The 24528-nt window shown below is 37.8% G+C and overlaps 1 protein-coding gene across 1 annotated transcript in view; it reads left to right on the forward strand.

The window, feature by feature from the left end:
• CPED1 (cadherin like and PC-esterase domain containing 1) overlaps positions 1-24528 on the forward strand; it is a 154828-nt gene that overhangs the window by 41801 nt on the left and 88499 nt on the right. Inside the window, exons 6-10 of the mRNA XM_026067055.1 lie at positions 7776-7932; positions 9434-9602; positions 20391-20533; positions 21817-21889; positions 23612-23779. Coding sequence (XP_025922840.1) covers positions 7776-7932; positions 9434-9602; positions 20391-20533; positions 21817-21889; positions 23612-23779 — 710 coding nt within the window. The remainder of the gene's footprint in view (positions 1-7775; positions 7933-9433; positions 9603-20390; positions 20534-21816; positions 21890-23611; positions 23780-24528) is intronic.

Genomic DNA, 24528 nt, shown 5'->3' on the forward strand with positions numbered 1-24528 from the left:
AATATGTGATATGTTTACTGTCTGGTGCTGACTGAGGAGTTAATGCCCCTCAGCCTTGCTCTCCCCCTGCCTGGCAAATCTGCACCTGCCTTTCCGCAGCGTCCCTGAGTTACTCTGGAGCTAGCAGGCAATGTGGCGACAGAGGGTAAAGAAGGAAGCAAGGGCTCAGTACAGTCACAGAGCTTATCATGCTCCTTTAGCACTGGCTGCTTTATTAGATGGTAGCTAGCAACACAGTTGCAGCAGTGTTACTTGCTTTTCTTTACTGTCTTTGGTTTGGATCATGTTGCTATCTGACATCAGGAACTGAGGCTGAGTGGCAGCCTTCCTCTTCTCTCACTGTCCCAGGGCTCTCAGCTGTGATTTTGTAGCAGGCAGTAAGCGGCTGGTCAGCTGTAATCAAATTGCAACACTGCTTACAGCTGCTCTCACATGCAGCTGCTCTGGCTGACTGTCACCTCTACCAGATACTTGATCCTTGGATCCAGGAATCCCTGTGGAGCCACCTATGTGAGAGAGAAATTATAGATGAAATTTCTGTTTCAATAATTCAACATCTCTGCAACAGGAACATGCTTCTTTGAAGAGTGATGTTCTTTTGCCAACTGGCCCTTAAAAATGTCTACATGTGAGTAGTGATCAGTTTTGTGTCCATTACTTTTTTGCTAGGAGCCTCAGGAATGGCCAACGAAATCAACATTTGTCTTTTTTGATGTTAATTTGATTATAGACTACTTGGGGCAGGATGTTCTCTGTTTTAAAACAGGGTCAGATCTCATCTGGGACAAAAACATACTTCTGTGGTAACAATTAATATGAGGAGACAGAAAAGAAGTAAAGCAGCTAAATGAATTTAATTACTTGGCCTTCAGTCACATACTATTATATCTTCTACTTTGTTACTAGTACAGAATGATGGTTGTGGATCTAATCACGTAACAGCCAGTGTTTTCACTGAGTCACTTCTTCCAGTGTTTTATAGCTTACCAGTAAACTTAAGTTGTAGTATGAAGGGTGTATGCACAGGATCAAGCCCTTCTGGAAGATATTGAAAAATCTATCTTTTAACTGTGAGGATACTTTAGGAATGAAGAAGCAAAGATTGTATTTAATACATACTTTTTGCTACACATCTGCCAAAACAGAGAAGCAACAAGCATGGTAAATGATTAATCTAAGCTGAAGCTGTGTTTGCTGATGTTTTTAGAGGGGGAAGTAAACAACACATACATTTGAAAATGGTGTGCTGTTGTGTGGTTGTCTTTATCACTGAAACTTCACAGGTGTTTTCTAGACATGGATTCCAATCCACAGTTTAACTTCTTTTCCATCTAGATCTGCTTTACTATAAATTGTTTTTTTTCTCGATACTAAGTGTATTTTATGTAGCCACTGTCTAAATTTCCAGCAATAACTAATAGCTGGAGGTGTCTCCATTCTCAGTATTCAGTGTGGGATACTTTGACGTTAAATGTATTAGAGAGGGAGAGCTCACTGCGGTTTTTGAATATGAAACCCTTTTAATGACAGCTAAATCAATATTCAGTAGTGGCTGGGATGTTGAACATGCAGAAATGTGCACATTACACATGAAGCTAAAGAAAAGGTGTAAAAATCATCACAAGAGTGTTAAGTATCAAGCAAGAAATCCCATTCCTGTGAAATTAATGGAAATGTTGCCAGGACTTCACTGGGGCCAGGATTACCCATAGGCTTCCTAGCTTCCTTCACATACTCAGCACCTCCTTTTGAGTTTCAAAGCCATCCCTTTTCTAAATGCATAGGTTGTAAAATTCTGAGTTACATGTTCTTTCTCTTTCTTTAGCAGCCTTCAGGCATAATGTGTAAACCACAGGAAAATACTAATCTTTGTTTTAGAATCTTTTCATGAGATGGGTCAAATGTTTAACAAAAGGCAGTTAAATGGAAAGGGTCTGCTTTCTGTGACAAGCCTGCAATGATCTCAAACTATGGATGGGTAGTAGTCCAACTAATACCATCCAGCCTCTGAAATCAACACTGGAAAAATGAACTTTTAATGGTAATCATGTCCATGGTTATACACATTAAAGCAGGCTACTATGCATGCTATACATAACTGAGCAAAAGGTACTAGATAGTAGGCTTTATTTAGACCATAATTCCCTAGATCTGGAGGTGTTCAGGAACCTGCCTAAGACTCTATGAAAGCTTTTTAAATGCTTCCTGATGTGGATCAATCTTTGCAGCTGTTTAACACGCCTTTCAAGCTTACAAAGCCTGGAAAATCACCCATCTGTAAATACCTGAAGATGACTAGGTTGTAAGCAATCCAGTTTGCCCAGTCCCTTTCAGAAATAAGCTCTGTGTGCTCCAGCTGCCCATACCAGTCAGGCAGATGAATGATCAAGGTGCAGGATGCAATGTAAAGTTCTTCCAACACACCTAGATGCCCTTCCAGTGTGCAAGCTTAGTAGGCAGGCAGAGACAACCTGTTACCAGTCCTTTCTGAATATTATTCTGTATCAGCAACTGCTGGGAATTTATGTGAGATGATTACCATTTTCTCCTTTTTTCCTGTATTAGAGAATCTGAGCTCTTGCTAGAGACAAACTGCCACTATGAAAATCTAGGAAGAAGTTCAGAAGATTTCTATGCAGATGGAAAATCTCCCATACAGTTCCAGGATTAATGTCCTTTCAGGTTCTAAAGAGATGATTTTCCTTCTTAAAAGAAAAGCAATTAGAGGAAGACTCTGCAAGTATAAATGTTCTGAGCTTATGATGTCCTATATGAAAAAAATTAAGAATATACTGGGCTCAGAACAAAGCACTGCACCGTACTTCAGTTTCATCCTATCTCCGGCTTTGTACTTCATGAAACAACCATGAGCTTCCAAAGGTGACACAAATGCTCTTGAAATGTTTCTGACAGTTGATGGGCAGTTTAGAAACAAAACGACCTTTTTCCCACAGAGACAGAAGTCTTAACTGTTCCTTGCTCTGCAGTTGAAATGTGTCACATATAGCCTCTTTAGAGCTTGAACAAAGAAAAAAAAAATTAACCAATAAAACCGTACTGCAACTCTCCTTGTAACATCCAGGGATATTAAAACATAAAGGATAAAGAAAAGGACACATCTAATTTGTCTTCTGTTTCCTTTTCTTTCAATTCAGTGTTACTTGCCTAGTTCAGCCAGTAGAAACTTCTCCTGTTGAATTAACTACCTTTGCAGATCACCACATGTTCAATTAACCTAAGCATTCTATTCACCAGCAGTGCATGTATATGTTTGGCAACAGCCATGTAAACAATTATCTGGTGTGCTCCAGGGAGTCTTAATTTGTCCAAAAGTACTTCTAGCTATTGGTAAACCTTTTGCTCAGCCACATGTTGTTAACTCTTAAATCAGCTATTCTTTATTCTGCATGTGTTGAATCTCATGTAACACTCAAGAACTCTGAGCCAAAGATGAGTAAATAACTTGGGAGCCAGAGAAGGGGGGGAGGCAACAATCATATCCTTATAAAATATTTGAAAGGCCTCCCTCATTAGATATCAGTATAGTTGCTGTTGCTGTCCACTGATCTGTTTGACTCTGTGGTACTTCAATAGATTGCAGTTGACAGGACAAAATCTACCTCCAGTTCATGTAAAAAAGGGGCACTCTATTTTTTTTGATCTATCGGTGTTGACTTGCTTTGCTGGATCTTATATCTCCCTTTCACATATGCCCTTCCTTACCCCACCAGCTGTGTGTATGTCTCTGATCTATCTTTTACCTACTGCTGTGGCTTCAGAGCTAATGTGTGAATTCAACTGGGAAGAAAATTTCCTTACCAGTTATAAAGGCATCACAGAGAACACCCTAGGCAGACAGAGAAGAGATTTTTAAGGTGGAGATCGGTAAAGTGCTTCAAATCAGGGTTTTTAGCTGTACCCTTTCAGAGATGTCAGCATAAGAAGCCTTCTTCCAGTCAGAATTTCAAGGAAGTGATGTGTTTTCATTCAAACTAAAAGCTGGTATCCAGTTTAAGGTTCTTGCTTTGCAATAGGTCATTACAAATGGTAGCAGACTGGCAAAGCCTACAACTTCTCCTCAGAAAAAACAACAGTTTGAATAGCCTTTTAATTACTGCATAGCCATTTTAAAATGGGAGAATGTTCATTTCTAGTTTACCTATATATTTTTTTTGATCTTAAAAGTCTGTGCTACAAAAAATAACTGATACTAAGATCTGGATTTTTGAAAGAGGGAATGTAGTCTGGTTATCTGGGCATGAGACTAGGATTCTGGAATTTCTAATTTGGTTTCTCAAACTGACTGACACAAATCAACTGTTGAGCCATCCTCACCTCTTCTATTATAAGATGTTGATGTTATTTCCACACTTCAGAAGGATTGGTTAATTAACAACAGTTTGTAGAGTGATTTCAAGATGGAAAAACATGTTAATTACTACAAACAGTAATGGCATTGCAGGCTAATTTTCATTGATAATAATGTTGATTAACAAATTTACAGCTCTAACAAGCACTATTACGACTTTTGAGTGCAAGAGCAGGGGAAGAGTTGCTATTAGAACTGATCCAGCTGAGTGTGCTGCATTTGAGCACTAAGGACATATTTTTATTATTATTATAATTATATTCATTGATTACTAGGAGTATGTTTACCAAAGTAAGGGATTGTCTTCCCTCATTAGCTCTGGCTGACGATGTGCATGCTCTATGTCATCTCAAAGGAGGAAGTGTCTTGCGACATCTTCTTCCCCTTTCTCCTTCTTCCAGCCACACTGTGGTGGCTCCTTCCCAGGCAAATGCTAATAGAAAACCAGTAGAGGTGTGTAAAGCACCATGCAAATCGGATGATCTGTAGCATGAGGAATAATTTAGGAACTTTGCCTCCTTTTTTCTTCTCCATACTGATAACTGAAGCTCTGAATTTGTCTAACCTTCTCTTCTTTGAGAGATAGGTGTTTTTTTTTTTTTTTTCCTTACCCCAAGGCCAGTTTCCAATGACTTATCATAGTACTAAGGGGTTTCTCCCCAGTGGTTTGAGAATTTCAGGACAGTTCTATTTTTCTTCTGTCCCTACCCATTTTTTTTTTTATTCTGCTCCAGTAAATGGTTTGCTACGTAGTGAAAAATCAATTAATGTCAAAGTAAACTTTTGTATTTTCTCAAAACAGCTAAATCTCTGATTTAAAAGAGTTAAATATAGGTACAAAACTTATTTCATTCTTTTCAAACTCAGAGTTGTGAGCTAATACCATGTTGGTTAGTTGTTGCCCTAGCAGTACAATTAAGAACATATTTTAAAAAGAAAAAACATTTTCTCCTTTCTCTTGAGTGACAATCTGAACAGCTGTTCTCTGCTGCCCTGTTCTTATTTTAATTGAAATATTGGCTTCATTTTAAATAAGAAAATTATTTTTTGTGTGTTTCCCCTTTCTCAGCATCACAGTCATTTTAACTAAAGCAATTCCTGAAAAATGTGCATCTTTGACAAAATATAGTTTTTCAGATCTGAGCATTTTCAGATAGCATTTCAGTTAGCAAAATATAGCATTTTCAGAAGCTCCGTTGGGGAGAGAAGACCTCTCATTCTTGTTCTTTCCATAGTTCTGTTAATGTTGTTGCATAGCTATGGCTTAATGTAAAAGGTGTGTATGTTATAGGAAGCTTGGTCTGGAACCACAGTTGTGCTTCCTTTCAATTGTATGCTGTAGCCATCAACATAGGATCTCTCTCTGATCTGCATCTCCCAGTCAGTACTCAAAAGTTGTTAGCCTGGATTGCTGTCATGGACTTCAGTGAGTTTTGTGTGACTTTGATCCCGCTCATGGTTGGTAGACTGTTGTCTTGCTGTTTGAAGACCAATGTCATGAGTTTTGAACTCGAGTCTGTGCTGGGCTTTTCCTGATGGATGTATTGGTACCAAGATACAGTGGAACAGGGTGTAGTTGTTCTTCTAACTCTGTAGATAGCTACAACACTGGAGGGGTGCATCTTTTTCTTTTTCTTTTTTTCACCAATGTAAAAATAAATCAGTGAGAGATCTCTGAAGTCATCCATGTACTGTGATGGGCCTGTATGGGATTTTAATAATTCTGTTTTGCCTGAACACCAAAACTGTATAATCAGACTTTATCCTCTGGGAATTATTAGCAGTTCCAAGAAAGTAGCTTAGTTTGCATAGTCAATGAAAAAGAGATTTTTCCAGAAGGCAGTTCAGAACCAGTATTTTTCTTAGTGCTCTGAGGATTGGTTTCTCTCTAAAGATGAAGCCTAAAAATGCTAGATTGCTAACACAGGCACTTCAGTTAGGTAGCTAAAATGACACATAGGAATAGGTGCAGTGGGACCTTTGAAAATTGCCATAGTGAAATGCCGTTTTCTCTTTACATGGTGGATATGGACTTGATTTAGTAGGTCTGCTCACTGCGCATATTCAGAATCAAGTCTGCTAAATAAATGACTCGATGGGAGTTTTTTCCTGTTACCACTACACAGCCATGTAGACAAACAGTAGTTGGTTTTGCCTCTGTACCATCAGTAAACAAAGTTCAAATAAATTATAGTGCATAACACAGACACAAAGATGCCAATGAGTGTATAATCTTATGAGGTGCTGTGTTAAAAGACTGATTTTGATTAGTAAAATCTTTACTCCTGCTGAATGGTGCATGTAAGGCAAAGGACCAGATTAATTTTAGATCCCAGTTGAGCTTGAAAGGCTGAACTGATCTGATCTAATGAGCAGTAAATAAACATAGACCATCAAAATGGTATTTTAACAGGAATTGTATGAAAATGAATAGTTTTTTTTCCTTGAATGGCTGCTCACACCTCATCACCATAAATACAATTCAGTTTTATATTTAATTTCATGTACCAAAATGGAGACTACCTGCATTGAAAGAGAAGCTATACAAATAACTTAATAAGATAGCATAGTGCAGTATGACATTAAAAGGATAAGTAATGAGGTCTGTGAACAGCTTGACTTTTCCCTGACTATTACTTAAGAATTTGAAATGTCTAAAGTGAAGTGTGATAGAGTTAATGAAAACCACCCTGCATGAAATAATGACATAATGTAAGGGCTTTGTACCTTTTTATCAGCACAGTAAAAACAGAAAACACACACCACCCCACTGATTGATATCACATCACAATGTTTTGATTACTATTAATATTCACATGACTCAGTAATCTTGAGGACTCTGGTACTTCAGTCCTGCTCCCACTGCATTCAGTGGCAAAACTCATCCACCCGTAGATTTCAGTAACCAACAAAGTCTAGCCTTAAGCTATGAATCTAGAACAAGGGTATATTGTTATTTACTGAGTTGAGCTGAGCTGATTGCATGATTACTGCAGCAAAGTCCCTTGGTCCTTATTCAGATAAATGTCCCATCAACATCAGTTGTAATTAGAGCAGTGTGAGAAACACTTCTGTATCTAGAAATAAAGGATTTATTTTTAGAGGAAGGGGGGAAGGGAATGCTTTTTCATATGCAGCACTCATGTACATACACATATAAAGTGAGAGTTGCAGCTAACGCTCTGAGTTTGCAGCTGGAAGGGGATGCTTGGTGAGTGTAAATCTCTTTGCTAGCAGATCCAAAAGGGTTTATAGTCTAAGCACTTGTTATTTTACAATTTCAGCTGACTCTGGTAGCTCCTCTCTACCTGTTGTGTTTTATGCATTTTGTTCTTAGCAGCAGGAAATGCCTTCTCCTTTGGATGCCCTACTGACTTTCTTTTTTATTCTCTTGGAACTTTTTCAGAATTGTACCTCCCAATTGCCACCCCAGAATGCTCTGGTCAGCCTGGGCTGTCAAAGGCCAGCACCACAAGCAAAATGTCTCAGAGTTGGGAAAGCAATGACAAGACACATGCTGCCCATCCGTGGTACTTGTGGAACCAGACCAACAGTGCACAGCTGTAAGATGTGATACCACACTATCATGAACTGTTTGTGTTTCATAATGCATTTCATTGCATTATGGGGAAGCAGAATATAGCAAGATTCAAGACCACAACGGAAGGAGCACTTATATGTGTCATATCTTTTATACTTTTTGTTTCTGTAATAGCCAAGCTTGTACCTGCTTTGTACATGAAAACCTAAGCCTTTATGCTAAGGGCATTTAAACATCTTATCTACCTAGTAGTTAAATACAGATCCATGGACAGCCCTGAATGTTTAGGTTTCTTACTGGCTGAGTCATTTCCTGTTCCCATTCTTGCCTTACCCCTACCACAGACATATATATTCCTTTACAGAGAGATCTTCCATTAAGTGAGGCACTAAGAAGTATTTGAGAACTGGCTGTCCTAATGTTGCTTCTTACATTACAGTATCACACAAATAGTATGGTCTGGGTCCCTACCATTTTTTAGGGGAAAGAAAACAAATCTCTTTAAGATAGATATTATTAAACTCCCTTAACAGATGGCAAAACTGAGGTGTAGAAAAGCTATGTCTTGCCAAAGATTACACAGAAATGGGAGAAGAGCACAAGATTCCTGTGTCTTTTACCACTAATCACAGCCTTAGAGACCCATATATTCATCTTCTTATTTCTTTTGTTATGAGGTAGATTGATATTCAGAGTTTTTAACAGACAGAATAATAACCTCATTTGTCAATATACCCAAGCATAGCTCAAATTTCCCCAAATAATGAGCTTTTAAGCAATAGATTTTTCCTTGGGTATTTTTCATTTTTTTCCCCCCTCTTTCTATAGCTGATTCTTTTTGTACAAACTATGGGAGCAGTAGGCCAATATCTAGACAGCCATGTCACTCCCAAATCAAAGTTAGCTTGGATAATTCTTTTATGATTAGCTGATTTATTAAGTGCTTTTTCTAGGTGTCATAATCTATCATAATATTTGGAATCATAGCTCGTGACTTTCCTTGCTGAAGCATTCAGTACCCACATGTTTGTGGCCTTCTATTAAATTGAAGAAAGTGCTTATCATAGTGCAGTCTTTCCATAGATTTTTTTTTTCTGACATCACTACAAATCAGTGTTAATTTGGGGTACTTTGATTATGCATTTCTGTTACTTCAGCTTCTTGAATTTCTTTAATATTTTAACCACCACTCTGAATGTCCTGGGCTAGTAATGATTGCTTTTACAATATTTACAACATGCCCACAATACATTTACCCTTATGTGGTCTCTACCATAACTCCTTTCTAACATAGTTACTTTCTATGTCTGGGAATTAAGATTAAAAAATACTGAAAGCATGAAAAAGACTTGATGTAAAGCACTGTTCTAGACAGCTTGGTTTCACCTGCTGTGTTACTTAACTAGGGAAAAAAGGCAATTATTTTCTCCTCTAATTTCTGTATTCTTATAGCTCATTTTCTTTTTGACAGAGATTGCAACAGCACTTCCATAATGCCATGTGTAATTATTATTACTTTCCAGGAATCAGCTATCAGCTCCACGAGACCACAAGGACATCCTTAAAGCTCAAGACCTTTCTGTCATCATCAAAGCATATGTGCTAGTCACATCCTTAACACCTTTGCGGGCTTTCATTCATTCAGCTGGCACTGTCTGGCATCCACCCAAGAAGAAGCACTTTTCTGTAAAGGTAAAACACCTCATTTCCTAATTGTTCCGCTCTTTCAGGCAAAGTGTGGAGACAAAAAAACAGATAATATGGTTCTTCACTTTTCCCCCTTCCTTATTTGCAGTCCCCAGCTGACAGTGAATATTCTCCTCATATACAGCTTTTATTCCTCAGAAAGAGAGGGGTTTGATTCGTGAAGGAGGGAAGAGCCAGCCTACGCAGTGAGGGTTATGAAGGACCCTGAGGTTTGCTTGCTTCAATGCCAATTTTTATCGCTGACATTTGACAGCAGTTGCAAGGTTGAAGTTTTCTCTAAAGCGCAGCTGTGGGGGTGCTGTCGTGTTGTAACATCTTTTGCCCAAGTGTTGACAGTGTTGTGAAAAAGGAAAGTAAATATTTAAAATGGTTTGTTTAGACTTCTTTTTTAGGTGCAGTAAAACAGAATCAAAGAGGGTCAGGGCACTTCCAAATAAGGGGAGGGAAGTGTACCATGGAGAGGATTGGCTTCCCATGGTCTCTAGGTTTTATGAAGATGGATGTTTCACAGCTGCTTTAATTGGATTAACTTTGGACATCTCCAAGTGGCTGGAGAGACTCCTCTCTCTCCATGTCTAGTTTGCTCAGCAATACTGCAGATTACCAAGTGTACCTTCCCATTCCTTTTTTCTTTCAGCAACTAACTATGCTTGAACTTGCAACATGGCAGCTCTTCATGAAGGAACTATAGTTCTGTGGCTCCTTTCCTTCTGAAGGAATAAGGTCACAAAGTAGAGGTGATATCTCAAGGTCCCATACAGGTCTACTGCAGCACCTGAGGAGGGGTCCCATATAAGCTGCTTGGGTTAGGAGCTGGTCTTGGGTTCAAATCAGTGTAAATCACTGTCAGGACTCTTTTGATGGTGCCAGCCTTGTAGTGTTCTGCAATTTTAGCTATTTAAAAAGGTGTCTAGTCTAAGCTCATTATCTAATCTCTAATTCTGGTTATTGGAGAAACAGACACCTGTAGAGAACAAATCATCCCACCTAAATTAAGCACTAATTTTAGAATGAGATGAGTTTCCTCCTAAAAATATTTGTTCCCTTCCCAGGGCTATGACTACGTTAGGGAAGGTGCCTACATTCTAGATGACCAGAATTAGGTGAGAGGAGCCTGCATCCCTTTCTTTACCTCTTCAGAAGCTGTGGAAGTCCACAGAACCATACTATTTTGCAGTTCTTCTATTTACACTTAGGAAGACCACTCCCCACTTACAAACCTTGAAGTTCAGTTTTGTTTTATGTTTATTAACATACCACAATGTCCAGCATTTCACTATCATGTCTGAAGTAGGAACTACTTTAAAGGTGAATAGTCATTAGTAAACGCAGTATGGCTCTGGAAAATAATCCCTTCTGAGAGAAGTCTGCTGAAAGGGATGCCAGACACCATTTACAGAGCACTCTGGCAGCTGAAGAAGCAATAAAAATGATAGATAGAAGCAGCAGCACATATACAGTTGTTCCAATCTGGTTACTGCTTCTATGGTATTATATCTTCCACAACTTTAGACAGGCTTGTCAAAATGGCAAGAATTACACAAAAATTAGGCACCGGAGAAAGTATGTTTGTAGTGATGTATAGATTTAAATATATATTAACAAAATGATGGAGAACAGGATGTATAAGACTGTCTCTAAGCATAAACCATGCGCCCTATAAAGATCCTGGGAGGAGTCAGGTAGTCTCTAAAAGTGAGACACTGTGTAATCCAGCAGCTGAAATTCACTGATAGCCCTACTGGGAAAATCATAATGAGGCTTCTGCACTTGAGGCAGAGGCATCAGGCAGGAGGTGCTAGATGTCGTCAGAAGACGATACTTGTGAGGGGGTTTAAATTAAACAGTGATATCCTTTGGGATGAGATTATAGCAAGTTTCAAATAAGCTTCATGGAGCTGTCAGATGTTGCCAGCAAGACATACAATGACAGCACAGCGATCTGCTTTCCTGAACTAGCTAGTGGAGCTATGTGTATTTGCCCCAGCCAAGGAATCTGATCCAGTATATTTCTAAGCAGTCAATATCTGTCAACTCTAGTGTGAAGGAAGGAAAATTGTTCATTACGTTATGAAGCTGCAACCTGTCAATGGTTAATAAAGACAGAAAGGATCTGTTCTTGCACTGATTGACATTGACTGATACCCATTACTGTCATTGGGAACTGAACATGCCAACAGAAGAGACTTTGGTCTTGAAAAATTTGCTAGTGATGCATTTTTCTCTAGAGCAGCTGACTGAATTAATCTTTAAAAATGAACAGATGAGAATAATTTTCATCTGCTGTATTGCTATCATAGATATGCTGCCTTTGGTAATGTTGCACAATAATTCAGAGACCTGCTCAGTGTATATAAGCCTCCGGTCAGCAAATTTTCTCACACTGGTATAATTAAACCATTATCAATAAGAAATTGATCCACAGTTGTGGTTGACTTGGTTACAACTTTACTATCGCAAATTGAGTATGTTAAGTGTAAAATTTGAACTCCTATGCACAAAACCCCTTTGTGGTTGCTAGAAGTAACCAGAATGTGGTGAATATGAAGGTGAGATTTTTTAAAAAGATAGAGATATATCAGATGATACCCAATGATTTAGAGAAACTGTGTAAAGAAAAAAACAGAAGTTTACTGTGTTGAATAATACTGCGTTACTCCACTGCTTCTTTTTTAGTAAACTATTGTAAATGATTTTTACAACTTAAATTTACTTACGCTAATCATAGTGACAGGACTTCACAATGACTTTTTGAATAAGCATTGGCTAAATGGCTATTCAGGAAGAATTCAAATGCAGCTTGCTTACCAGCTGCTCAGGTTTTCTCTGGATTGTACAAATTTTAGTATCTCTGTTCAGAAAGCAAGCTAAGAAAAGAAGCTGGTTTCTAGGCTGGCATGAGGATTTTGTGGGTGGTCAAGGGATGGCAAAAGTACAGCTCTGGATTTGGGCCATGACTGGAAAGATGCAGGAAAGGCAGGGGAGAGAATGGCTTTCTGCCCCATGAATATTTTGATGAGAGACTTGTATAATAGCCTTATTTCTTTGAAGAAATTTGGATAGCCTTATTTTAGACCATCTGTCCTTTGAAAAATTAATAATAAAATAAAAGCTTTCTAGGTTAACAGTTGCATATGGTACCAGTTAAGGGTTGGGTCTCAATCAGTGTGTGCAATAATTCCCTTCATATAAATGGATATTATGCATGCGTATTGAGCAAAAGACTGACCCCTGAATAATTTTATGTTTGATAGAAGCTCTTGTGTGAAACACTCATTTTTAATTAATTATCTCAAAGTTTGACAGGCTATGAAGTAGTCACCTCCTTTGCCTAGCCATTGACCTTTCCCAGCCTGGTCCCAGTTCTTAACAGAGGGACACAATTTTATAGACTTCCCCATGTCCTGCGTCACCTGGGGAGAGTCTCTGTGCTGTAGACAGCTTTGCACTGTCCCTGCTCTGGGGCATCACTGTCCATTTGCTCATCCAAAATAGACTGCCAGGTGCATCCTGGATTTGAATTCCTTGACTGGTGTACTTGCATCAGCACAGATGTCCTTAGCTGAAAATATGCTCTTAAGTGATTTTCAAGTCATGCAGTGAAGTGAACATAATCAATTAAAGCTGTTTGCTATTGTTTAAGCATGCTGTGGTATAAGTCACTATGACTATCATTGAAATTCTCTCTCTTGTGTATTAGGCATTTGAAAAATTGAATAAACAAAAATATTTTTCATACTTAACATATATACAAATAAAACCGGACCAGGATCTATCCAGGAAATAGGACTTTTAACATGACATGAAGATCTGGCTTAGAGGAGAACACTGTGGAATTTAGCTTGCAGTATTGCCCTCTCGTGGCCAATGTTGATATTACTTGAAGTAATATCCACAGATATTTAATGTGAAATAGAATGCAAACATACATGCAGATAAAGAGCAAAATATTTAGAAACAGCAGAAACATTCTGATTTTTTCCCTTTGTTTTATTTTTGAATTGCTTACTCTTTCCTGTCTTTTAGCAGAAACAAATGCAAAAGAAAACTGCCATCAAATCTTTTGCTGGATTAGATTATAGGGTTAATCAGGAATCAAATTAAATTTGTGAATTAGGTTCTGTAAAAACTTGTCATATGCATTTAGGTGTTCTTGTAAGTAGCCTATGTATAGAATAAAGTTCTCCAAGGCTCCCCTTCCTGGGAGATAAAGCATAACAGAGAGGCTATTTTCTGTCCTCATAACATCTAGAACCCTATTTTTTCTTTTTTCACTTATATCATATCAAAAGTGTGTCTGGACTAGGAGAGATCAAATACCTGTTTAGTCCAACATTCTGTTTCTGGCAACATCCAGGAAAGAAAGTATCAAAAACTGTGTATTTTGTGTAAAGTGTAAAGTTTTCATGTAAAGTGATACTCTCTCCCTGGTGGACTCTACCAGTTTCTGGCAGTCTGCAGTATAAGACACACTAAATTGGAAATAGAATATGTATCTTTATGTTTAATAAGCTCTCCAGTAGAATTTTCTGCCATGCAGTTTTCTAATTGATTTTTGAATCTATTTGTGTTTGGTCTTACCAATAACCTGCAGCAAAGAACATCCACTGCTTAATTATGTGTTGCATGAGAAATAACTTTTTTTTGCTTTAAAACTTCTATCTGATTATTTAATTTCATGTCATTAGTTCTTGTCTTAAGAGAAGGAATGAATAATCCTTCTTTCTTTACCTTTTCCGTATCTGTGTCAGTCTGTCATGCAGTGCACAAAGAGAGTTAAAATTCTTCCTGGATTCTTTTTCTGCTCTTCTCAATATAAGCATTCCAGTTTCTCTAGCAAGAGCTCTTTCTTCACCCTCTCTAGACTGATTATTCCTTATAAGAAGTACATATACCAGAAGTAAGCCTTTTTTCTCTTATCCAGGCCCTAAGCTGTCTGCTTGTCTCCTGGTCCTCAGATTTTCTGGCTCTAGCTCTTCAATCCAGGCAGCTTTGTAAGCTCCCAGCTTTCCAGTTCGGACTCCCCTTCTCATCTTTTCCTTTTTACTTTCCAGAGTGCCTTAATCAAGCTGAATGAGAACAGCTTTCTCTATCACATGGCATTCACTAAAATGAATATAAATGCAAGACTGGGGCATTGATTTGTAGTACTGCCTCAAGTACTTGGTCCTGAAAGCAGGTTTTTTTCTCTCTCCTCCTCAATGACCACATTTCAGACAGGAAAATAAAACATTGTTTTTAGCTCCCAAATGCATTCCTTTCTCCTCTTGTAATCTGACATGAGGCATATCTTTGATGGCAGCAACCCTGGCTTGGTCTTTGGTAGAAACAAATATGAATTTTGGGGAAATGCCTACTTCTTTCAGGATCTTAGGACTCTGTTCTCCTGGAACAGCTTTTTTTAAAGGTCCACATTTGCCTCTCACAGTGATTTGAGAAATGCTGTTAGTAAATCATCTTTACTGTTCCGCTGAGAAGTCAATGCCAGGGTTGGGAAACCGTTCTTAGTTCAGTCCCACTCAAAGGCCCTAATTTAGAGGTTGCTAAAGCTAATGAAAAGCTTGTCATTGACTCCAGTGATCTTTGGACTTGGTCTTAAGAGCAAGGATCCTTAGAGGAAAGTTTGCTCATGACCTTTTCTCCTTTTTTTCACCAGCCAAGATTTAAAATAAGACATTCAGGGACAACCACTGAAGTGAGTGGAAATTTGACAACTTAAACCTGAAATAAAACAAAGTATATCTTCCATGTAAGTAAATTAAAACAGTATTAAGGAATAAGATTTGTTTGGCCTGAGCTATTAAATAACCTTTCTTTAAAACAGCTTGTGTAAAGAAAAAAATATGCATAAGTGGGAAATTTGCTGTATAAACTAGCTGAATAATGCCCTAGCTTCCCCCTTTATCAAGTGCCATGTCAGAGGTTCAGAGAAATGGTACGACATAATAGTAAATCAGAGGTTGGAATAAACAGATCTGCCTGAAGCTTGTGCTATAAACCTGTGATAAATTGCTGCACTGTTTTCTCTGTGATATATTCTGGAATCATTGTTTTTGATTATGGGTACATTTTTATTGCATTATACATCTTACAACTTTTTCTATATACTGGAGAGACAGTGTGTGGGTCTGTCTATGTTAGCAGGCGATACAGGGGATAGTTCCATTGCAAAATATGTTTTTCTGGCCTTCTGCATGGAATCAGTTTGTATTCTTGCAGGCACTTTAGATATCTAAATACCTCCACATGTATAGTCAAAAGGATTTGTGTTTGTGTGCAAAATGGATGTTTCTGTATTTATGAACAACTACTTACACCCCAAAGTATTTGGACCTAGTGGAGAAATATCACTGAATATAGATCCACTGAGAAGATGAATGTACAAAAATGAATTCAAAATACAGAGCTTATGCTGAAAAAGTTATCAGAGATTGATTGAGTTGATTCAAATGAAAACATGCTCAGCTATTTTCAAAGAGATGAGGCTACCTTAAGTCTTTTGAGTTCCTGCAGACCCAGCCAATCAGAAAGACAATGACAGTTCCAATTGCATAGCAGAACAACATGGAGAGGACATCCTCATTATTTCAAGAAGAGTCGCTTTTTGAAACTGAAGGTCATGCTTCGGTTTCCTCAGAAGTAAATATTTCCCTCAAATATGTTATTGATACCTTTGCTGTCTAGTTTTGAAGGACACAACCAGGGACCAACAAGGTCCTTTCAAAAAGTATTCATACAAATCCTGTAAAGTATGATGCACCAGATTCCAAAATGTAAACATCAGTATTACACTGAATTATTCAGTAGCTCCCATGGCCTTTCAGCTTCCATCTTCTTGCTTCTTGAGGTGTCAAGTGGTGAGTTCAGAGCTTAGCTACATCTCGAAAGGTGAGATACTCTTGCAGGAAAAAACTGATCAGTTCATGTAGTTTGAAGAAAATCAGGATTGAAGAAGTTTATTGATTTATTAGTGACATGTAATTAACTGGCAACCAGTGAACTATGCACTCAGAATTAATAGCAGTAATACAATAGATAAACCCCAGTACTAGGCACTTTAAAAAGGTTAATAAACGCCTATAAATTTCTAAATATCCTTCTATGAGTAATCCCATGAAGTTCTAATCACAGGCACCCCCCACCTGGTTTTGTGCACACCCAGTCTCACAGGTAGCATGGGTTACAAACACAGACCCCCTCTTCTGGGGGTGCAGGTTCCCAATTTGTATATGCCTCTTGTTGCACATGTGGGTGCTCCAGCTTTATGCATGTCCATATCATGTGTACCCATGTAGGACCCACACCGCTACTATCTTGTAATGCACATGCCACTGAGACAGTCCCTCACAAAGCGACACACGTACCCCCCAGGTTTTCCCCTACTTCCTGCACCCTGTGCTTCACTCCCCCAACTGGATACAGGTTCCTCATGGATAGGCAGCTCTGTCTGGTCTAGGCAGAAGTTGTGATGCCAGTTGGCCAACTTCTGGCAGTGCCATACTAGGTTTTGACTGCTGCTATTCCCACTCTGAAGTCTCTCCCCCCTGCTACAAATTTTTATGCTCCTTTTATACTTTTTTTCAAACTCACTCTTTGCTTGTTTGAAGAATCACTGTAATTTCCTGGTTACTGTTTAATGCAGCTGATGGTCACTTTCTTCTTTAACATGATCAGTTTGGGGCAAACAACTGCCCAGACAGTTTTGTATATTCCAGTCACACAGGTTTTGTTATCCTGGTGATTTTGTCAAAAATAAGCTGTGTGAGCATTCCCACCATATACTTCTTACCTGTCTTCAATGTATATTCCTTTAGATTCCCTTTATAGTCGCTGAAGGGACAGAGCAGTTTTAGCTTACAATTAATTTCACAATTTTGAGATGTCTACCTTTGGATGACATAAATCATGCTTTTCAGTGTCTGTATCCTGCAGTGAAGTATAGAAAGAATCTAGACATTTAGTTGGTGCATAGATATATGCCATGTAGTCTTCCAGGGTGGGATTCATCTCCAGATTATGACACCTAAATGTCTTCATGTGAGCTGCGTCTCCAAACTTCTCTTACAATCAACAGAAAGCTAGTCAATGCAGTCAATGAATGCAGTTGTTTTAATTTTGCATTTATTCCCATCTCTAAGGTTAGTTAAGGAGAATCTTACTCTTTTGACTTGTCATGAGGCAGGATTGAGCTAGAAGACAATCCCAGAAGGCTTGCTACAGTTTGTTTTTACTACAGTAAAATTCATTAACATCTTCTAAAAAGTGTTAGAGTAGTCCAGTCCATGTAGTGTACATGCTGTGCCTGTTGCTCAACACACTCTGAACAGGCCTCTTAAAACAAGGGGTGGCAATAGAAGGGACTGGGATACTGCTGGCTGAATCAATTCTATATCCTCTTTCAGGCAAAGATCCTCAGCTAACCATTCAGCTAGCTGGCCTAGGCTGCCCCAGAATATATCCTCAGAAATTCATTTGCAGAAATCATGCCAGAGGAACATCTCAAGGGAATTGCTACAGTAACCATAACATCCAGCCCTGTGGATGGCACACTCTTCTGCTCTCCTTGAGTGTCCATGAGTCTGTGCATGAAGGCTGCAAATGGGAATTCCGTTGTCAGTTAAATTATATCTTTTCTGAGTACTGGGCCATAAACTAATGGTTCGGGGTATTTTTTGAGGAGTCAGTGGAATCCATGTCACTGAGATCATAAGGCTTATTTTAATGACTGCAGATTTTAAAAAGTGAATGTCAAAGTGGAAGGAGAAAAAGCATTTTAAGATCAGTATTGAGTTAGCCAAATAATTTATTTTTTTCAGTGGCTTACCCTAAAGCAAAAGTAGTTATCAGAGAGCTAAAAGTCAATGAGTTAAAGTTAATCTTAAGAATATTTATGTTTCCAGTTCATTCTGCCTTTAGAGAAAATGTGTGCTTGATCCACATAATTTGGCTGCATTTACACATTTTCTAAAAGGCATTATATAAATACGTGTGATATACTGCTGACTATATGCAGCCAGCATGTGGATGAACATTTTTAAGCTCCTGAGAAGTTTGTAATTCTATATACAATGGTGTCATTGTACAATATATATGTGCATGTGTGCATTAAGTTTTACAGCCTACTAAAATTTAATCCCTATTCCTCTACTCAAAAATTTGCCAGCCAGAGGTCAGCTTTCTCCCAGAGTAAATTCCTGTGATTCCCACCAGATTTTTCCATTCTGTCCTCCTTTTGCTATTCAATGCTGCTTTTAATCAGACTCAGTCAATAATGAAATTGAACCTTGCTGGAGCAGGTAGTCTGTTTCCTTTGAAGGTGAGAGATCAGCATCAGCAGTGATTGTGTGAAGTAACCTTTAACTCAGTGAGTTTAATATTTTGCAGTTGAATGCAGATATTTATAAGTCTTTGTTGGGTGCTCTTTTAGGAGAACCTGAAGTTCCTGCAGTTTTTCATACTTTATCACCCCAAATACATACACTTTACTTTTTTCCCATCGGTTGCTGAGAATCCTTTAGAATCCTTGGAGTCAAACTTAATCTGAACTGGTTTGTATAGGATTTTTTTCATGAATTGGAATCAAACCTGGACTATTTATTTTTCTGATATCTTTGTTGGTCCTGAACTAAACTGACTAAATATTTATTTTCAGTCATTGACTTAGAATAACCTAAAACTTGACATCTTCTGTTGAGAACCCGTTGAGCACTTGATTTTTTCTAACCTGCCTAAGGAGAGCATTATCTATAATGTAATTCCTGGGAGAAGCCAGCATTATTTTTATGCCCTTTCTGTTGGGAACAGTTTGCTGTTATAGCCAACAACACGCTGTGAGGGCCAATCAGCCTGTCATCCTAATTCTGACTAGAAATGTATGCATTATGTATCTGTTGTGTTGCATGTGCTCAGGAATTGATTTAGTTAGGGGAGCAAATGGGCTAATAGGGCTTTTATCTGCCTGTCTTGTCCTTCCCCCCAGTAATCTCCATCTCTCCTTATAAAATTCTGCAGCTACTTATGTTCCCCACGCAGAGAAGCAACACATCTTCCCCCTTAGCTCCTCAGTACCCACTGCTAGATTTAGGAAATTAGAGAAAAGCTGCGTGCTAGTGTAGGAGGAATATCAGTGATGTCCAGGATCTGGCTGAGAAGCTTCACTTTCATAACCTTTGTACTATTCTGTGCGAGAAACACAGCTTTGGCGATCTTAGTGTTGGGGAAGCACGTACTCCCTCTCAACCTGTTGTGGCAATGAAATAGTGTGTGATCTGAGGATATGCATAATCTCTTTCTACACAGCAGTTCCGGGGCTCTTTTACCCTAGAGATTCATGGAATTGCAGTACAAATAGAAAATGTTCTATGGCATAAAAATACAGTGTGAGGTAATTAAAGATTGCAGCATAATGCAAATATCCAAAGGGCAGTGTTGAGGTTATATATGCAATCGTTACTTTGTAATTTCCTGGCAGTCAAAGTTTAATTTTATAACTTTAGTAATATATAGGGTTGTTGGTTTTTTTTTTCCTTTTGGAGTTTCAAACAGCTTTTTCAGAGGCAGAAGAAAGAGTTCTAGGTGTTGCAACCTTCAGCCCACATCTGTGCATGGGGCACATTTCTTTTAGTTAGTAAAGCTTGGGAAGGGAACTACTTTTTGGAATAAAACAAGAGGTAATAAGAACAGGAACAGCCAGAGCAACTTTCTACCTACTGGGCATTATCTTAAGAATTGCTTTAGCATAAATGTGTAAAATATATGTAAACTTTTTCATAGCTGCAAAGATTTTTTGAGGTGTTCTTCAAAAGCAGTTCTCCCCAACAAGCCTTTAACAACATGAAGGAAGCTATAAGCAAACTCCTACTGATAACTGAGGTCTTCAGTGAATCATCTGCCTCAGGACCAAACTCTTACAATCAGTAAGTACCTTGCAGTGGTCATTGCTATGCTTTTGTCAAGGTAGCTCCTTAGAAAAGAATCAATATATTGTAGAAGATACATGTCCTAAAATAACAAAAACCCCTCTATTTCATACTTCTTAATAGAATGAAGTGAGGATGTGTAGTATTTAGGGAGTAAAGCTCTTTAACATCTAGTGTTTCTGACATGAAAGGGTTATGATGAATACCTAGGACCGTATTATGTGTCCCAGTTAAGTGTTTCAGGCAGCACAAAGGAACAGAAATCACTCACAAGTGGGCTAGTACAAATATATACGCTGTATTTCACTTCAGTGAGTCCTCTGTCATCTGTCAACTGGTTAAAGTCAGAGTAGCCCCAGTCTGTTTTGATCTGGCTGGGGCAGGGAATCTGAACAACAGACAGTGGTGAAATACTTGGTAAAATGTACCTTATGAAATATACCTAGGCAGCAATGTTCACTTTTATGTGAGTGTTGAATCTTTGTGATCACTTCTATTAGGGTGTTCAAATTACTGTACATAGATCAATATTAATATGTACCATGTTTATTAATTAAAATTAATATTTGCTCTATATATGTTATATCACATCTCTGACATTTTTATGGTAAATAGCAAATATGTTACTATTTATTATGTCTTATAAAGTTTTATATATTTTATAAAGCTATTTAAGAACACAGCTATTTTAGTAGCAGTAATATAAAGCTCCTTATTTGGCTTATGCAAGTTGGGAATAAAGCTTACATTGTGGGTGAAGAGGGTAAAAAGGAAGTGAGGAGTGTAACAGGAGTAGAGCTATTTTGACCTTAGTCCAAACTCCAATATTTGTTTACCAACAGGATGGGTGTCTCTTAAGTATGTAGCCCTGAGATTTGCTTAGAGTTTGTGGCCCAGGCCTTCAAACGTCCCCACAATTGCAGAACAGATCCTTGGGTTCAGTAAGACCAGAGAGTTTTGCTTGTTAGACATCTACTGCCCTCCAGAGGTCTCCAAAGCATTTGTGGGACTTCATTCTCATCAAAAGGCCTTTCATCCTCTAGTGTGGTTCACCTCCCTCACTGCTTTAGAAGTCAACCATATAGTCTATAGCACTTTTTTCATCAGCCCATGACATGATTCTATGTCTACTTTAGGTTTCTGGTTTGTCCTAGAAATCTTATTTAGACTGTGTTGCTTGCTTTCTCTGGACATTTGTGTGTATTCTCAGTCATTGTAGCATATATTTCACAATAGTAACTAACCTCACTGAGTCTGATTCCTGTTATACTGTATTTCAGATGCAGCCAATGTTTTCAAATGCTAACCTTTGATATTGGATTCAACACCTCCATATACCCAGTAGTTCTCGAGGTAAGCAAATTCCACTACATTTCTTATGGATTTTTTTTGTCTGCAGGAGTGCCCTAGATGTTAAAAGTTTACTAAACAAAAGAAGAAGGATATTGCTTGACCCAAAAAACTTACACCAAAAAGAACACGGCAGAGAACCCTCTTTGACAGTTGCCCTCAAATCTCTGAGAAATGTCCAAATGCATTAATATTAATTATGCATGAAAGTGGAGAGTTACTGTGGGAGAAAGGTTGCTAATGGACAGAGTTGCTGCAATGAAGTTCACCACATTCAAATGCGCAAACCTTTCAGTTTTAGAGTTACAGGACTATCACCCCATTCACCCCATCTGAACATCAGCTAAACAATACTGATAGGAAGCATTGCATGCTAGGAAAGTTAGGTATTAACTGTGCCAGAACACAGCTGAAGTGAGGAAGTTAAAATACCACAAATACCTTTTAATAAAAGTTAAAGGTCTCCACGAATTGGGTTGTACTTCTTCAGTCCATGACCTGCTTTGACCTCCACTGTGCTGCTTTCTTTCTGGACTGTTCTTGAAACCCTCTAAACCAGAGAGAGGGCAACTGTGGCATAAACTCACTGTGCCGTGTTTGTACCACTCCTGTCTCAGGAATAGCCCAGTGAGCCACAACAGTTGTACTGCTTTCCAGCTGCTTTTTATTAGTCTTTATTTATACATAATAAATGTATAATAAAATATGCATATAATATCTTTATCCACATTTATCATACACAAAAAGCTAAAAAGGTTATGCGTAAATATATCCAGCGAAATTACAGGAGACGACTTTTTAAAGTAATCTTCAGTTAAAATCTGTTCAAGTTACTAATAACAACAGTGAAGTCATTCTCTTCAATGCTTCACAAAACCAAGGCCTTTTAAATGCACAGGAGAAATGGACTCAGGAACCATGAAGATGATATCCTTAATTAGTCTAGAAAGGTGTTTTTAGCTAGTATAAGAAATATGACATCTCATCTCAATTTTGGAGTGTTTATGAAAATTAAGTGTAGATTCTAAATAAATTCTTTTCTTCCATGAGTTGCTTAAAACTATAAACATAAAACAGAATCTTTTGGTAGAACTATCATATTTACCTGCCTGCACAGTTGTCTCAACCATCAGTCATAATACATAAATTTCCAGTAAATCAGTAGTGTTCAATAGTTTCCTATGAAATAATAAATAATTAATAAATTAATAGTTGTTATTTACTAAGCATTAATGGACATTTTACTTTGAATAGTATCCCCTAGAAGCTGAAGTATGAGTACATCCCATACAGCTTAAAGTTGCATTTATGTTTATGCTAAAATAATAATTTATTCATATTTTATAAATATGAGTTTGTTCTTTGTGTTTAAATATTGTAAAAATTATATCTTCATCAGTAATAGTTCCTAAATACCTGAGTTTTGTAAGGGATATGTTAATATTTGAGTTGACATTTTAATTTTTTCATTAATTTTCAAATCAAACACACTTAAGAATAGCTACTTTAAATGAGAATGCAGTATTGTACTCTATCCACTGGAGGTCAGCAAACATTATGGTGTGTAGTTATAGAAAATGTGGTTATGCATTTGCTATATTATAATCCTATCTTATTTGTGTTATTATGACCTTTTTGTTTAAATACTTCCAATTTGGCATATATAGTTATGGACAGACTGGACTTGATATATATACTCTAAATTCCTACATTGTTTTCCATTAGGTGCATGATAACTTTGTTTTTCAAGATGAAGATGAGTCAAATATTCAGGACCAAACTTTCAAACAATTTCTTTTTGAGGATACTTTTAAAATTCTCCTATCTAATGAAACCTCAACTTCCAGTTTCATAGAAGCTTTACAAAATATATATGGATCAACTACAAGCAAGGTAGTTAATTGCACCTTTTTCTTATTATTAATTATTTAAAAATATTTCATTCCAAATTGTATTTCATTATGAAATTACTGGTGCCAACTTACAGAATGAAATATTTATTTAATCACAATACTTTTTTTTGAATTCTGGGAAAATCATGAGAAAAATTATAATTATATTGGCCAGTGGAATTTTCCTAAGCAAAAATTTCACTTTCAAAGTATGCCGATCCCCAAACTACAGTACTTTAAAGCTGTATGTAAAGCTTTAACAAAACCATTTCCCTGCCTGGATAATTTATTTCTGAAATGGTGTATTTTACTATACAGGTTTGTGTGTTTTTGTAAACCTAGAATAGATTAACTGAAACAAATAGATACACAAGCATTAGAATTAAATTTGGTTTCTTACAACATTGTATCTTGTTTTGAATGCAAGATCCAATTACGGAATCACAGAATGGTTGAGGTTGGAAGATCTGGAGATCATCTAGTCCAACCCCCCTGCTCAAGCATGGTCACCTAGAGCACGTTGCACAGGATTGCCTTCAGGCGGGTTTTGAATATCTCCAGAGAAGGAGACTCCACAACCTCTCTGGGCAACCTGTTCCAGTGCTCTGTCACCCTCACACTGAAGAAGTTTTTTCTCATGTTTAGATGGAACTTCCTGTGTTTCAGTTTGTGCCTGTTGCCTCGCGTCCTGTCACTGGGCACCACTGAAAAGAGTCTGGCTCCATCCTCTTGACACCCTCCCTTCAGATA

Source organism: Apteryx rowi, unplaced genomic scaffold (genome assembly GCF_003343035.1).
Source record: "Apteryx rowi isolate R43461 unplaced genomic scaffold, aptRow1 scaffold_252, whole genome shotgun sequence".
NCBI lineage: Eukaryota > Metazoa > Chordata > Aves > Apterygiformes > Apterygidae > Apteryx > Apteryx rowi.